The sequence below is a fragment of the Caenorhabditis briggsae genome (genome assembly GCF_000004555.2).
Source record: "Caenorhabditis briggsae complete genome, chrX, whole genome shotgun sequence".
NCBI lineage: Eukaryota > Metazoa > Nematoda > Chromadorea > Rhabditida > Rhabditidae > Caenorhabditis > Caenorhabditis briggsae.
Genome location: NC_013491.2, coordinates 21,480,415 through 21,497,762, shown reverse-complemented (window position 1 = coordinate 21,497,762; position 17,348 = coordinate 21,480,415). Strand labels below are relative to the sequence as shown.

General features: G+C 37.2%; 3 protein-coding genes across 3 annotated transcripts; 2 read left to right on the top strand and 1 right to left on the bottom strand.

Moving 5' to 3' along the window:
* Nucleotides 1-733: 733 nt before the first annotated feature.
* On the top strand, nt 734-8,663 carry CBG28129 (the record flags this gene model as incomplete). Its single annotated transcript, XM_045240815.1, has 9 exons — nt 734-805; nt 1,741-1,935; nt 5,163-5,247; nt 6,032-6,054; nt 6,185-6,373; nt 6,423-6,896; nt 6,946-7,149; nt 7,425-7,685; nt 8,463-8,663. The coding sequence occupies 9 exons, from the start codon at nt 734-736 to the stop codon at nt 8,661-8,663; spliced, it is 1,704 nt and encodes a 567-aa protein (XP_045099062.1).
* Nucleotides 8,664-9,460: 797 nt separating this feature from the next.
* Nucleotides 9,461-9,952, top strand: CBG10588 (the record flags this gene model as incomplete). The annotated part of the gene is made up of 2 exons (XM_002645963.1): nt 9,461-9,586; nt 9,695-9,952. 2 exons carry the CDS (start codon nt 9,461-9,463, stop codon nt 9,950-9,952), a joined length of 384 nt encoding a protein of 127 aa, XP_002646009.1.
* A 2,703-nt stretch (nt 9,953-12,655) lies between these two features.
* Nucleotides 12,656-15,820, bottom strand: CBG10589 (the record flags this gene model as incomplete). The annotated part of the gene is made up of 3 exons (XM_002645964.1): nt 12,656-12,790; nt 14,160-14,309; nt 15,710-15,820. The coding sequence occupies 3 exons, from the start codon at nt 15,818-15,820 to the stop codon at nt 12,656-12,658; spliced, it is 396 nt and encodes a 131-aa protein (XP_002646010.1).
* Between the last annotated feature and the right edge of the window lie 1,528 nt (nt 15,821-17,348).

Genomic DNA, 17,348 nt, shown 5'->3' with positions numbered 1-17,348 from the left:
ACAGAAGGCTGGTTGATTCATAATTTCCAATCTTGAACTCCGGAAATCAATCCTTTCTCTTTCTCATAACGTGTTCCCTTTCCTCACTCTCCAAAATGAAAAAAAGAAAAAAAAAGAGTTGAGCCCATAAATCAGTCAATCTCTTTTTTTTTCCTTTTCATAGTTCATTTTCAACCTTTGTAGACTACAAGAAGAGAAATAGACATTTGAGAGGGGGAAGGAGCTCTACGTCTTCGAAAATTAGAGAGGAGGATATCAAGAAGGCAAGTCAGAGAAGAGGACACATTGACTTTTTGGTGAGGAGCAGCAGAAAAGAAAGGAGTTTTCCTGAAATCTAGACTCGCGAGAAGGAGACGTGGCGAGAGCGCGAGAGGGCACTTGTTTTTTGTTTGTTTGTGTCATAGTTACTAATCTCAACCGCATGAGACGCAGAGAAAAGGCCGCATGCACCGAAGGCTCACTTTTCTTTTTTCTCAAGAAAGAGAAAAGAGATATTAACATAAAATCCCCCATTTTTCTTTCTCTATTTCCTTCTCCGGCTTTTGATTCGTTTCCGTTTCCTTAGGCTGCCCTTCACTTGTTTTTTTCTATTTCCGTCTTTGCAGAATCATCTAGTGATCTCCTATAAAAAGACACAATGTTCTCTTTTTTCATTGCTCTTTGAACTAGTCTTTGAACCTTTTTCTGGTTTCGAAAAAACTCAATTGTTTCAGTAAAACCTTCATGTCTGTAAATGATAACACAAAAGGATACTGAGCAGTCGCTACTGGGATCAGAACAAAAACTAGGAACAGACATGAATAAGGTGAGTACTGAGGTGCAGGAACGATCGGTACGGAATTCGGAATTTTGGAAACTCTGAGAGTTTTCCGTGATAATTCCGACCGGTATAGTTTCTTTAAAGGGGGGGGGGACATGAAAAAATAATGTTCTCGAAATTCCGTTTAAATATGCCCCTCGAGGAGTTGAACTCATGACAGGCAGATCAGGGGTACAGCGCCGCTACCGACTGAGCTACGCGGGCAAAAGCAAAGTTGGCCCCCGATGGTAAACATATGGGTGAGGACGACAGCTGTACGCAGAGTAACATTAAGCGTTGTACACCATACTTGTAACGGGCCGGGCCGGGCTTTCTTCCCAATTATGAAGGCCCGGACCATCCCGGCGAGCCTGTCATTCCACAAGTTTTGAAAATTTCAAAAAACACATAAGGGGGACCCTTATGTGATTTTTTTTCGATCAAAACATTTTTTTCAAGTTTTTTTGATATTTTTTGGCCGGGCCCGGGCCTTGAAATTTGCNTCAGGNCCGGCCCGGCCCGGAATTTTACAAGTATGTTGTACACCGTTACGGTTGAATGCATTCTCTGGCCCCAAAAATCAAAAAAATATCTCCTGTCCCCCCCCCCCCCACCTTTAAAAAACTTGGAATGAAGTTCCGGTCGAAATATTTCCGAAAAGGTTTTTTTTTCAAATTAAGTTTCAATGCTTTTTTGAGAGATTTCCTAAATTCCCTAAATTCAGAATCTTTAAAAATATTTCAATATTCCGAACCACTGAAATAGAAAAATTCCTAAATTCTCAAAGTTTTAAAATCGAAATATTCCAAGCTTCCCAAATTTCCGAATTCCCAAATTTTGAAACTCGGAATTTTCGACATTCCGAAAAAGCCATTTCGAACATTTCTGCCGAAAATTTTGCCTTCGGGTCTAGACATAAAGACAAAATACTTGATTTCCAGATTCATGATACAAAACGTGCTCCAATTTTTTCTGGGTGCCACAAAATCAAGAAAGGTGATTCTCTTTTTCCTCAATGCTTTGCAAAAGATGAGGCTCTCTGTGATTGGTGTGTCAGACAACTCGAAGCTCATATGAATATTTGCTTGAATCGCCCGGTTTTTGCTTTTTTTGGAAGAATCTACGGTAGTGATAAGGTTAGTATGAGAATTTTTTGTTTTGTATCAATGGTGAATCAAAGAATTTTAGTTTTGTTTCTGGTTTTTTAATCTTTGAAAATCCGAAAGATTAATATTCAAAATTTAGATGTTCCCAAAGTTCTGAATCCCAAATATTTCCTTATTATAATTACTCACCAAGCATATCATTAAAAAAAAATCTTCTACAACAAATACAATTTTCGAAACAGGCTGAAGTTTAAAGCTGTTTATCGCATTTTTTGAACTATTTGTACTTGTGTAGAAAAAATGCTGCTAATACGGCCTCACGGAGAATCCAATTCTTTTTTTTTAATTTCGAATCTCCGGAAAGTTCCAAATATGTTTTCGGAAAGTCAGAAATTTGAAACAAATTAAAAATTTTCGCATGGCAAGCTGCATAATTTTTAGGCTAAGTTTTTCAGTTTACATTCTGATACAATAGCGTTTCGTTTCACAGCAAAATTGCAAGAAAACCAATTTTGGCGACCTGAAAATGAGCGGAACGCCGCCTTCACGAAAATCGCTCATGTATGCTGAGAGTCTTCCCTCAAATCATAAATTGAAGTTCTGGTCATGCGTTTCTGAAAATGCGTCACTATTTTAGTTCTACTTTTTCTTAAAGTGCTGGTTTCAGATTTCTAAAATTTTCGTTAGAAATTAATCTGATAAAAATTTGACTTGAAATTTGTTAGATTTTTTACTCAATGCTAAGTCAGGTGCAATACCATAAATTCCCTATTCAATGCAGAGACAGCAATTTTCGAATTTTTTGATATATTTTACAGAAACCGAGATAAGCTGGTTCGAAGTTTTGAAAGTTTTAACTTTTTAAAAACATTATTTCAATAAAGACAATACTAAAAAATTATTCATTTCCCACACCATCCTGAGTTTCCAAAAGTCACCAGTTGCGCGTCATATTGCGCACGCGAATCGCGCCAGAGGCCCGCAATAAGGGATTTTGGATTTTTTGCTGAAATTCCAGTTTTTTTTCGAATTAATCCGTTTTTTCGCATTTTTTTAAATTCCTGGTTAATAGAAGTTGTAGAGCAGTTCGAAATACAGTACCGGACAAAAAGAAATCAACTTTTAGTTTTACGAGGGTATCTCGAAAACTATGAGAGCTAGGACTCTGAAATTTTGTATGTATGTTTTTGAAAGGCTCAGAAATATTCCAGAAAAATATCAAGTCCGAAGACACCATATCAGACGCGCAATTGCAAAAATTGAGAACAATGGAATTTCGCTTAACAGGCAACAGTTTCATTAAACATTACAAAAAAACAAAATCACTTAAAAATAAAGCGGGAAGAAAATGAAAATAGTTTAATACTTGGTTGGGTATCCTTTGTTGTTAATCACGGCCTGGCAGCGTCGAGGCATGCTATCAACCAGAGCATCAATTGTCGACTGTGGGATCTGCGACCAAGCATCTTGAAGTTGAACGAATTTCTGGTCCGCGTTGGAGGCAAATTTTCCTTTGAGGCGTCTCTCCAGCTCCTCCCAGAGTGGATCGATAATATTCAAGTCGGGACTTTGGCTTGGCCAAGGCAGAACGTTCACATGACGCCGATTGAACCAATTCCGAACATGCAAGGACGTATGTTTTGGGTCGTTGTCCTGCTGATAAGTGAACGACCGACCGATGGACTGACGAGCAAATGGTCTCATATGACTCTCCAAGATCGATTCATATTGGAATCTATCCATTAGACTCAAAATGCGGACTAGAGGTCCCTACCGTACGCCGAAAAACATCCCCAAACACAGATCGATCCTCCACCATGTTTCATGGTTGGCGTTTGGTACTGGGGTGAGTACCTGGTGCCTACCGGACGTCTGATCCACTTGACACCATCACTTCCGAATAAATTGTACTTGGATTCGTCAGACCAGTACAGATTTCCACTCAGCGCGTCCCCAACCAACATGAGCCTTTGCCCAGTCAACACGGATTTTTCTGTTTTTGGCATTTTTTTCTGTTTTTGGCATTGTTTTTGGCGATGAATGGCTTCTTGGCTGGTCTTCTTCCATTCAGTCCAGATTGAGCCAGTCGACGTCTGAAAGTTCAGACGTGAGGTACGGGAGTCATTGGACCATCCACGATCGCTGAAATTTCCCCAGCGCTCAATCTTGGATTCGTTCTCGAGGTCATCACTATATTCCGATCGGTGAGATGATTGGTTTTCCGTGGTCTTCCCGGAGATTTTCGAATGACAGCGCCTTGTCGCAGCTGAAACAAGAATTTTACAATAAATAAACATGATTCCCTAACCTGATATCTCTCATAAATCCTAGTAATGGATGATTTTGCAAGGTTGAATTGAAGAGCCAGATCCTTGCGCTTCAGACCCATCTGGATGCCCTGAACGACCGCTTCTTGGACCGCCAAAGTAGACGTTTTGTTGTTATGTTTTCTACCCATCTATAGGAACAAAACTCATTACAAACAAACCGAAAAAAATTGAAAAAAAAAAACAAAAAAAGTGAAAACTCTGAAAAACTGAAAAATTCGAAAATATAATTTTTTAAGCTATTGCGCGTCTGATATGGTGTCTGCGGACTTGATATTTTTCTGGAATATTTCTGAGCCTTTCAAAACATACGTACAAAATTTCAGAGTCCTAGCTCTCATAGTTTTTGAGATACTCTCGAAAAACTAAAAGTTGATTTCTTTTTGTCCGGTACTGTACATCAAAAATGGGTAAATTCTTGAAATTTGGTCGTCTCCTTAATTCTATCTGCTCATTTTAAAGGTGGGGGGACAGGAGATTTTTCGTAGTTTTTTTGTAGCTAGAGTATGCATTCTACCGTCACGGTGTACAACGCTTAATGTTACTCTGCGTACAGCTGTCGTCCTCGCCTTTATGTATGCAATCGGGCGTGCGCTTTCTCTTTGCCCGCGTGGCTCAGTCGGTAGCGGCGTCGCACCCTCAATCATCGCCCTCACAAGTTCAACTCCTCGAGGGGCATCTTTGAACGGAATTTCGAGAACATTATTTTTTTCATGTCCCCCCACCTTTAAGAAAAAATGTGACGTTTCGATGTACTTCTGAGTGCTTTTCAGCTTCTTAAACTTCGTTTTTTCACTTTTATTTTTTTGTATCGACTATTCCCAGCATGAAAATAATTTTTCCAGGTTCTCATCGATCTTCAAACTACTTTTTTTGATTTTTTTCAACTAAAAAAGGAAAAATCATTAAAAGGAAGGAATTCGCGGTTAGTCAACAATTACAGATTCGTACTTCTCCGCCAAACTTATTTTCAGATCGAATTCAACTTCTACACAACCAAAAATTAGCCAAAGCTGTCATCCATATCAACTTCGATATAGCCATTTGAGGAAAAGTGATGATTCTCTTCTGAAATATATTTTATAACGAGAAACAATAAAGTAGTATTAATTGCTGTGGTTTTTTTTGTGCGTTTCTTATGAGAAATTGGCTCAAATCGGTCAAATTACAGAACCGAGGAAGAAAAGTAAAAATACGGGGTGAGTGCTCGAGAAGAGTTTAAAAATAAATCAGTTAAGTAGGTAAAAAGGCAAGGGAGTTTTCTGAACATATTTATTAGGCGATGGTGGAAGAAAAAAACAAACACAGAACTAAAAAATTGAGAACGAAGGAGTTTTGTTGCATTTCTTGTCGACTTTTGGATGTGCAGAAGTTGATATAAGTTAGGCGGAGAAGTTCAAAAAAAATTAGTTTGGCGATCGATGATGACCTGAAAAAATTATTTTCATGCGAGAAGAAACCGATTCAGAAAAATAAAAGTGAAAAAACGAAAATTTAAAAGCTGAAAAGCGCTCAAAAATACATCGAAAAGTCACATCTTTCTTAAAATGAGCACATAGAGTTAAGGAGACGGGTGTCTTCGGACTTGATATTTTTCTGGAATATTTCTGAGCCTTTCAAAAACATACATACAAAATTTCAGAGTCCTAGCTCTCATAGTTTTCGAGATACCCTCGTAAAACTAAAAGTTGATTTCTTTTTGTCCGGTACTGTATTTCGAACTGCTCTACAACTTCTATTAACCAGAATTTTGAAAAAATGCGAAAAAACGGATTAATTTGAAAAAACTGAAATTTCAGCAAAAAATCAAAAACCCCTTATTGCGCCAAGAGGACCTCTGGCGCGATTTGCGTGATGGCGCCTGGAGAGTTTTGGAAGCTCAGGGTGGTGTGTTTCCATGATCAAATTAAAGTTTTTCTTAAGATAGATGAGGCTAAAACCTTAAATTTCAGGCGAATTCGTCGGAGTTCACATCGGTAGATAACTCTATAGAGAGAGTTATCGACTTCAACTCGCGAAAGCTCTGGGTGGAAAATTGCTACAAATCGAGTCGCAAGATCATCGAAGAATACGTATCTTCAAATCCCATGCATTTTCCTATGACAACTGATATTAACAAGAAGAATGGACAATCACATCAGGTAAGTGAACAATAATTTTACCTTGATTTGCAGATAATTATTATTTCAGAATGTTTCATCCGTAATTCAGCTGTTAGGTCATTTTAACCGTCCGGACCCACTCAATAAAGACTTGATGGATATTATCGAAAGCTCGGTTGAACTTGTAAAACAGCGAAATAATGGGCATGAACGATTGAGCTCATTAGAGGGAGGCAGCTTTAATCTTCAGGACGCTATCGATATAGAAATTTCGGATATCATGGAACAATCCATGAAATTGGAACAGCAAAAACAACACAACAAGAATAAGAACTTGATCTTACCGATTCCAACAAAAAACCAAAACTCAACTCAACATGAGCCTCCAATTTTGAATATGGTGGACATCATTGACGTCTTGCTTAAACAGGAGCAACAACAAAACACTGAAGACTTGGATATCAGCTCACTTGTACCACCACATCAAGATACTATCAAAACCAAGAAAGTCATTGGAGTAGACAAGCGCTACAAACCATACAAAGCTCCTAACCGAAAAACAGTGAGTTACTTTCTGAGTATTGCATATACGAGACCGAGATTTTTTTCAGAGAAAACAACAAAAGAAAATCAAAATTCCATTACCGACCGAAACCGAAAATAAGAAGGAACCGCAAAAAACTGTGAAAGCAACTGGATGGTTGAAGGAGAGTCGGAGTCAAGATGCATCTGCTGACGCAGAGGGATCGTCTATTCCTTCAACGTCAAGCGGCGGAACCCCAACAAATTTTCCGAGTCCACCTCCTTATAGACAAGTACGTTATTAAAAAAGTATATTTGTATTTTACTATAAAATTTCAGTCTCAGAATCAGAATCTCAGAATTTCATAGTCTCATAATCTCAGAATCTCAGAATTTCAGAATCTCAGAATCTCAGAATTTCAGAATCTCAGAATCTCAAAATCTCAGAATATCAAAATCCCAGAATATCAGAATCTCAGAATATCAAAATCTCAGAAATTCCAAATTTTAGAATCTCAGACACAGCTTTTTGTATCTATAAAATTTTCTTCAGACGAAATACAACAAGATCATCGAGATGGGACTAGAAACAAATCTTACTGATTTTGCGGAAGATTCTGGACATTCTCGAGCCAAACAAGCCGACCCTTACAAGGAATTGATGGATTGTGTTCTGGAGCGCGTGAACGAACCAAGTAGCAAGTTTTTGAATGAATTGAGATTGAAAGACAAGGTGAGAAAGATGGTTAAACCACCTAAAGCACCTCTTCAACCACGTCTCGTTCATCAGAGCTCGATTGGAACAATTTATAGTACCGACAGCGACACGGTAAGAAATTTTTTGCCTCTTTGGATTTAAAAAAATTGAATTGAAAAAATTCGGACCAAAAAAATGGATTGTCATGTTTTTCAAGTTCTTCGAAATCCGATTTCTTAAATGCAAAATTTCTTTTAAATTCAAATATTTATAATTCGAAATTTCTTCGAAGTCGGAATATTCCTTTAAAGGTGGTGTACGGTGAAATTTTTTATTGCATCAAAATGTGCAGAAATGCATGTAGATTGACATAAAAATAAAGAAAAAATTCAAAAAAAAATCCTTCATTGAGAAAAACGCATCGAAAAATACGCTTAAAGCCCTTAGGGACGAGTTTTTTCTAGGCCGCCCGGTGAGTAAAAGCGCGCGAATTCAAACTTTCAAAATTTTTTCGCTTGTTCTCACTTTTTTTTCGGTTTTTTCAAGTTTTTTCAAGGTTTTTGTCAATTTTTCTTCCAGATACATCGGAAAACTTAAAAAAACAGTGAAAACGAGCGAAAAATTTAAAAAGTTTGAATTCGCGCGCTTTCACTCACCGGGCGGCCTAGAAAAAAAGCTCGTCCCTAAGGGCTTTCAGCGTATTTTTTGATGCGTTTTTCTCGATGAAGGATTTTTTTGAATTTTTTCTTTATTTTTATGTCAATCTACATGCATTTCTGCACATTTTGATGAAATAAAAAATTTCACCGTACACCACCTTTAAAAGGAAATTTTTTTATTCGCAATTTTTTTCCAAAAAACCCAACAAACGAAAAAAATGTATGATTTTCAATGAATCAATATTTAAAGACAACGGTTTCGAATGTGAACAGTTCTATGGATCCAGCTACTGAAGCTTTAACTTTGCATCACTTGGACGATTCAATCCAAAACGTCGTGAATATAATGGCATGGAAAGAAGGAGGAGATCGGTCCACCGCACAAATCATAGCTGATTATGAAACTTTTAATGCTGTCAAAGCGATTGTCACTAAAAACAAATACTCATAATACAGTAGATCCCTAGATCAATCCCGGTTTTCCCACAAATAGAAGCTTTAATCCAGTTAATAAGCTAAATTATTTTTCAATGGTTTATAGGAGACTCTCAATCGAAATTCTTTTGTTACATTATTAACATCGATCAGTCGTTTTCTCTATGTCAATTGTATTTTATATCTTCTCGGTTGTGGCCTGCAACTTTAGAGCGAAAACAGGGGTATATGCGGCTTTAGAGCGTTATTTGGGCGGCTTTTAACCGGAAGCTCCTAGATCTGTGGCAGCTGCGCCGACCACCATCGCCTTGGCTAATCTTGGGCGATGTTTGGGCGAATTTTAAAAGCGACGCGTGCCTCGCGTTGCGTGCATTAGAATTTCTTTTCGAAATCAAGCTTTATCCGTTTTCACCTATTTTAGCGTAATGCATCTCATTTTCTTTGCCGTTTCTGTTCTAAAAATGAAAAACCTTTTAGGTAATAGTATCAAAAACTTGGTTTCGAATATAGGACGTTCAGAAATTGGTTTTGAAGTCAGAAATTCGAAATTAAAGTGAGGATATCTGAAAAAAAAAGAAGATGAATGGATTTTTCAGAATGTTGAATTCCAGGTCGAAAAGACAACTTCGTAAAACACATAATTTGTGAACGTATTTATGATGATTATCAGAAGGAACGAGATTTCAACACGTATTCGGGCAGCAAGAATTGATACTGGAATCCAAAGTTTACAAAAAGGTAAAAACATAGGAATGTGATTCGAAAAATTGTGAAACTTGTAGATCGTAATACATCTGATGAGTATCATCAAAGATGAAACAGCTCACGCCCGTAACGACAATGCTCCCCGCTGTGCCGAGAGATTTCCGAGTTTTGCAACCGAGAATACTACGATATGACTCTTCACTACGGTGTCAATCAGAGCAATCTGATCGCGTGGTAAGTGGGGAGGAGCTTTTGGTTCCAAAGTCCCGAGGATCCCTAGATCCCTAGATCCTTGGATCTTTAAACCCCTAGATCCTTCAGAACCTAAACTCCGAATTCCAGCTTCGTTCTGATCAACGATCCAAACGAGAAGGACTCTCCTTCTGCTCATCAATCCAATACGTATGCAAACCGGACAGCCTAAACGGCGCCAACGGCAAGTTCATCGTCCACGTCGACCCGATCGTTCTCGCTCCTCGTGGACTCATCCGTTCAATTTATTATGAGCTTCAGTACATGCCATCTGAGGGATCGGTGGTGTTCGAAAAGCAGATAGATGGTCGATATGCGTTGAACAAGAACGTGAAGTTGGTTTTCTGAGCCAACTTCTCACCAGCGTGTCTTGTGTGATGATGTCCCGACTTTCATCAGACAGATCTTATTGGTAAGCGACAATATAATCAATACAATTATCTTCGTAGTTTTTTCAGAGCATCCAAGTGACAACTACTGCCTACCCTACCCACATCATTATCCAACGCAAATCTAACAGACAATCTTTTTTTTTGTTATTCTGTTTATTGTTGTCATTCTTCTGTTAGCTATTGGTTTTTAAAAATAAATCAAGTTTATAAAATTGATTTCGAGAGAAATTTCAGATTTTTTAGAGCCTATGGTCAGATTTCATGTGAGCTACGCGAATCTTGAGCGTAGATTTGGCGTCTTTAGAGCGGTCGCTGGGCGGCTTCTACAGAAAACTAAAGCGACATCCGCCCTGTCACAGCCCAGAAGCCGCTCAAATTCAGCCTAAAAGTTGCGGGCAACAGCCGAGTTCTAAACAAATTTATGTCACAATTTATCCCATGTTTAATTGTACCTTAATGGTATGCATCGGTCCTCCAACATTCGAGTTCACCCCAACACGTGTGTGTTTCACAGGATTCTTTCGGAAATCACAAAAATCTATTTATTAGGTTGGCACATAAGTTTCTTCCGATTTTCAATGCTCAACTTTGAGAAACCATATCTCATCAGTGAGATAGTTTTTCTTGGCGAATGTGTTTTTGTTGGATAGAGTATCTCACAGTCTTGCCCCTCACAGTCCACACTTTCAAAATGTGATTTTATTTTAATTTTTTCTGGTTCGAAAAATGAGGATATTCACAAGAAATTGAAAGAAATAGATAAAGAAGGATCACCTACTGTCTTTACCGTCAAGCATTAGACCGATCGATTTGAAGCCAAAGGTTTAGAATCAGAAGACGAAGATCGGCCCGAAAGTTGGAATTGGTCCTCTTGAAGAACCCTATCGAAACCGACCCGTTTCAAACCACTCGTAAAATGTCAAAGGCATTATCCGTTAGTCAACCAAGTATTGTGAACGGATAAAAGTCTCTTGGCCAAGTCAAAAACTGGGTCGATTTGTTCCCAATTTTTTGAAGGGCTACGGTATGGATCGCTGTGTAGACATGAAGGGTCGGTTGATTGATAAAGAATATCTACCTCTGAACGTCCCGGAACCCACATTTCATGTGAAAATGGGGTTGATCTGTATTTCGTGGTCTTCCAAAGGAATGGAGACTGTGAACTTTTAGATGAAGGTATTACTGTAACTGCCGTTTTGTATAGTTTTCAATTAGAGAAATTGAATCTCGCCGTCGAATCGAAACAAGGAGAAAAGACCAAAGTTTTTTTTCCAGCACAGCGAGATTGCCAGTGATTAGAAGGGTCAGCCAAAAATTAATGTCGTTGGGCTGAACTATTCTTTTGCACTCATAGTATTTTCCGGACCTTGCCTGTTCGGAAAATTAGTTTTTTTGTGACTCTTAAACGTCATCTTGATAGAAAATACTTTAATTGCAAAGTTGACACAAAAATGAAGTTGACCCACTTTTTCAATCGCAGCCCTCGTCGTTCTGAGTCGATGTAATCAGTGAGTTACCTGAGCATTGCCAGACAGTTATTCATGCTTACTTTACATTACTTTCATTGATTTAGCCCCCTTCGCTTTGAGAAAAATTTTATCGAAAATTTTGTCAAAAAAGGAAGAAACTTATGTGCCAACCTAATTTATTTATTATTTGATATAATTTCTCTGACAAAGTTGAATGTTCTCACAAATCTCGTCAATGATGAAATTTTCGAAACGCAACCATTGTTTCAGCACACTTATTGTCTTCATCAAAAACTGGAAACGAGCGGATGAGATGATTTCCTATTAATGAGAATTGCAGAAACAGCCGCTGACCGGATTATATGAAAATGTTCTCTTGGTTAACGAAATTAACGATTGGCCTGGATTTTGATATTTTTACATGATTTTCATAGTTTTTGGTAGAAATTTTTTCTATTCTTCAGACTCATTTGAAGGTTTTTTGTAAAATTTCTTTTTTAGGGAAAATGAAATACTCACTCAACAGACATCGTTCGGTTTCTTGAGCTAGGATCGGTTTTGAAACGTTGCCATGCAGCTCCTGTGATGCCGCTTCAACTGAAAATTTTGATCAATGATCCTTTGGCTTCCGATTTATACGAATCTACTTTTCGGGGGGATTGATTCGTTTGGAAATATGATTCAAAATTTTGCGCAATATTTTTTTTACAGTTCGTTTGTAATGAAAAGTGATGAAATTCATTCAAATAATTCTCTCACGAATTTCTCAATATTTAAGTCATTTTCGAAAAAGTGAGGCACAATAGCGAAGTTACGAAAAACAACGGCTCCCCAAAACTCAGTTTTTCCATACATGTCGCGGTCCGGGCCGGGCCGGGTTTTTGAGGAAAACATTTTTCAAAGTCATTTTTTGAGAGAAAACTGGATTTTTAGGAACATTTCATAAAATGTTATTGTTTTCAGCTATAATAAGTATTCTTGGATAAATTTCGTGCTTTAAAATTGTTATTTTGACAAAAATGTATCAAAAACAAACAGAAAAAATTTGAAATATTCGGAACCCGGTCGCGGGCCGGGATTCAGCAAGTATGAGCTTTTTAGATGTTTGGATGGGGAAATGATTAATTGTGATTGGCGGTGTTCTGTTTTTAATTTAAATATAATACTTACTCGTCATACTATAGGTAATATCAGGCTTTCACAGCACTGAATGCAGTTCGAAACAGTTCAGCAGCGTTGGGATGGATTTTTCCTCGTGACGGATCGTTTGGAATTTTTAGAGAACGAACAAGATGTTCCTCTGATTTCGATGTCCAGCTTGGAACCTGAAAAAAAATACATCATAAGTTTGGTGTGCGTGATCAGTTCCAGTTTTCTGATTTTTCAGAATTAAAAAAATATCTATCAACAAAAGTTTAAACCCTAGTCCCTAATCCTTGAAAGTAAAAGCATCTGATCTATTCCTCATGAGTTAAGCTCCTCATGGAGGTTCTCTAAGCAAAATATCTATCGAGGTACGAAACACTGGATTTTCCCGTTTATTTCAAGAAAATTGTGAAATAATTGATTTCGAACATTCTTAAAATCGAAACTTGGTTTCCTGGCATCAGAGGAGTATGTTATTTTTGTATTTCAATTCTAAAATTTTCTGTTTTTGATTCAAATGAAATACTTACTTATCAAACAGTTGGTAAAATTAGGCTTTACTCAACACTGAATACAGTTTTGTTCTTTTGGCATTTTGTTCACATCAATCCTGATAATTTAGGAGCATTGTGGAGGATCTACTTGAGATACGCTTGTCTTTTGATCCACACAGATCAATAAGAATTTGGTGATTTCAGCAGGAGTTTTACGCACACCATCACTCTTGATACCCAATTTGTAGACTCCGGGTACGACGGCATGAAAGCTTTTGAAATTTTCTTTCGCTTATGCAACACTCGTGTTCTCAAAACAGGGGTTTCGCCTACAGGCCAGATTTCGGCGATCTTTTCATTCCCGATTTTGTGAAGTTCAACGGTTTCCTAGATTTCTTGAATGTCTCCGCCTAACACAATTAGAAGTCACTAAGGATTCATTCAAAATTTACATCTAAAGCGGTGTTGGTGTCCTTATTGTTAATGAAATGCTCCACGCAAAAAATTCGGAATAAATCACCAATGAAAAATTTTTCTGAAATTTGAAAAACGAATAAAATTGAGTTCTTCAGAATTGAATTCTAAATTTTTCGAATTTCGGATTTTTAAAAGTTTGGATTACTCCAAAACTGACAAACGACAGTTAAAATACTCACCAAGAATAAATTAATTTTATGTTCGTTTTTGAAGTTTTCCATCGATCTCTAACCATCAAACGGTGCCGGACGATAGTAATTGTTATATGTTTACCTGCAAAACTTAATTTTTTGAAAAGAAGGTTTCCAATTATCACATTCAGTGAATCAGGTATCAATAGAGGAAGAATAAAATTCAAATTCATTCCTCACGGTTTTGCAATGAACTTGACGCCAGGTTGCGGAATAGATTCCTTCTCTGCTACCGGTACGCACCATCTGCTGGTTGACCTCTTCTTTTCAGAGAACCTATCGTGTGCTGTCTTCTTGGCCCTTAGTCCTCCGAAAACTCCGTTCGCCCTTCTCCTGCTCGTTTGTACTCAATTGCACCTATACACATACAACAAAAGCGCACATACATAAGATTGTCTCTCGTTATGAACGAGGAGAAGAGGTGCAAAGATCAAATGACATATGTTGTGAGGAGATGGCTGAGGAATGCCTAACATACACAACGTCTCATCTATCGTGCACATCAAATATGTCGAGAGGATTAAAGAGATGGTTATCTAAAAATTATTATTTTTATTGAAAATAAGCTAATATAAACTTATAGTTTTGTTCGCGAAATAGTTTTGTGAAATGAACTTTTCGTATACGGTATTTGTATATTGAAGAGTAAAACTGGTAAAAATGGCAATATGGATTGGGTAGTCCAAAAAATTTGATTCCAAAGAAAATTTGAATTTTAGAACTTTTCGGGCAAATAATTGAAAGCGTACAAAATATATTGGATTCATTAGGGTTCAGATCGATTTTGAAGGTTCGAAATCCTCATCTTTGAAAAATGAAAACATTATATCCATGTTCTTTCTGACATAATTAAATTATTAAAATGGCCAATTCAGGAGTACAAAATACCTGTGAAAATCGACTACCGTATTCCAGAATTGTGGGTTTTTTTCCTCTGAATCGGAGCTCTGACTCCTGGTTTTTGAATCTGAGTCCGAAATTTATAAAAACCACTGATGTGAAATTTTTATTTTTCAACGCATTTTCGTTATTTTTGGACATTCGAGAAGTTTGGGAAAGAATTTTGAAATTTTGAGATGTCAGAATTTCAGAAATGATATTGAAATACAAACAAAACAAAGCTTCAGAAATGGGCTTTAGTACACCCAAAACAGTTTCTTGATTTGAATTTTAACTTTAGGTTTTTCATTTTATCATACATGTCGCGGTCCGACTGGCCCGGGGGTTTTGAGGCAAAAATATTTTAGAGTCATTTTTAGAGAACAGCGATTTTGAAACGTATAATCGTTCCCGATCTCATTAATTTCGAACTCTTCGGATACTTAAAATCACTCCCAGACATTGAAACAAAGCTTCCAAAAAAGTTGTGATCACAATGTTGCTTTGGACGTATTTCTTTTTTATGAGCTTCACATCGAAACGGAAAAATCACGTTTCCGACCTCAAAAGTAAAGAAATCACAGAAGTGGCAAACATGAAGGGGTTTAAAATGTAAAAACTGTCTTTTAGAGACTGAAAAAAAAGAATTCATGAAGCAAGTCAGTGTTGTTAGTCTTACTAATGTTCCAGTAATTTCTCTACGTTTTGTGATCTTGTTGAATTAATCGCACAAGTGAACGAGTGAAAAAAACCTGCTCTACAGCGCCTCTACAGGTTTGGAGACTCTCTACACGTTTCTTCACTCGTTCACTGGTGCGATTATTTTGAATAGACAATATCAAGAAATATACAGTATTTCCTAAAACAGAGGCCCAACATATACGTGCATTTCGGCTCAATTATCTCAGTTCCTTCACAAAACGAAAAAAGTTATTGATAAATTGATAATCATAATGCCACCAATATTTAATCCGTGGACAAAAATTTGATATCTCTCACAAGAACCAAGATACAGGAGCTTAAAGTACACGTATAGGAAGGACTTCAAAAAACTAACTTTTCGTACGCATCGGAGTCTGCTCGTACAATCAAGAGTGCTCGACAAACGCTCACATGCGATGATCAGAACTAGAAAATATTGATCATACGTCAAGAAATAGCTGAACATTGTGAAAACTCTATTGATAAAAGAGTCATCTGAAAACAAATCGCTTTTTTGGTAATTGGTAGGACAGTTTCAACAAGTCAGTCATATACTGACGACATGATTCCATCTCGACCGGAAAATCTTCATACTTGTAACGGGCCGGGCTTTTTCCCGAATTTGGGAGGCCCGGCACGGCCCGGCCCGGCGGGCCTGTCACTCCACAAGTTTTGAAAATTTCAAAAAACATATAAGGGGGACACTTATGTGATTTTTTTGATCAAAAAATTTTTTTGAGTTTTTTTTGTTGATATTTTTTGATCAAACAGACAAACAGTCCAAAAAGCACAAAAATATAGAAAATTCGGTTCAAAATGACAAAATGTTTGCTACCGTGTCTTGAAATTTTCCTCAAGCCCAGGGACCGGGCTTTGGCGGGCCGGCCCGGAATTTTACAAGTATGAAAATCTTGGTAGTTACATTATGAAGAACGTGTTCGCCATAGTAATGAAGTTAAAAATTTTTTTTAATCTGCTCTGACTTGAAGAACTTGCTCTTGAATGAAAGATTTTTTTTGAACACCAATACATAGAATTCAAAAGAAGTAAGAATCACAATATGAATGAGAAAAAGGCATTGTAGCAAAAATACGAATCCATCGAAAAGATAATCCATTGCGTACAAGTAGAACAGCCAGGAATGAGCTTGAAAGAAAAAATAAAGAGAAATAATCTCACAAACTAGAAAAGAGAAAACTCGAACTAAAAATTAGTTCACGATTTTGTTTTGTTTAATGTTCTGACTATAGGACAGAATGCACAAAAGATGTAATTTCCTTCCGTAGTACACGGACTGAAAAATTGTTTGACTTTATAAGAGCTCAATTATATTTGTTATAACTTACACCCGGGCGAGAAAAAAAGAAATAGAGAAGAAAAAGTGCAAAGTCATTATTTTCAAAAGTTACTAATCATTTTACTATTTCATTCAAAGGACTTATGGGGGAGTTGGAAATGGATCAGGATCAAGTTTAGCCATATTCATGATTCTTTGAATAGAAATGTACCAAGGTTGTAAGAAACAGGTTGGAATTTCGAAAATTCTAAGAAATTTCGGAGTTAAACTTTCAATTTTCTAAAGATCCTGGAACGATAAAATACTTGCTAAATCCCGGCCCGGTCCGGGCCGCGCTATAGAAAAATTTTTCCGGCCCGGGTACCGAAAAATTCAAAAATTTTCTGTTGGTTTTTGATACTTTTTGTGTCAAAATGATTATTTTAAAGCACGCAATTCAGCCCAGAACCCTTCTTTAAGCTGAAAAAAAAAACAAAATTTTGATATTAAAAAAATTGGAGTTGTGGCCGAATTTTCACACAAGTTAGGCCACCGTATTTCAAGGAGAATTTTCTAAAACACAGCCGGCAAACGAGTGCTACCGTAACCCAACCATAAATATTTTCGCAAAATTTTTGTCTAATTTTTTTCCTTTTTATCGATTTTTCTCGATTTTTTCGCGGTTTTGGCCGTTTTTTCACCCAATGGTTTCACCTAA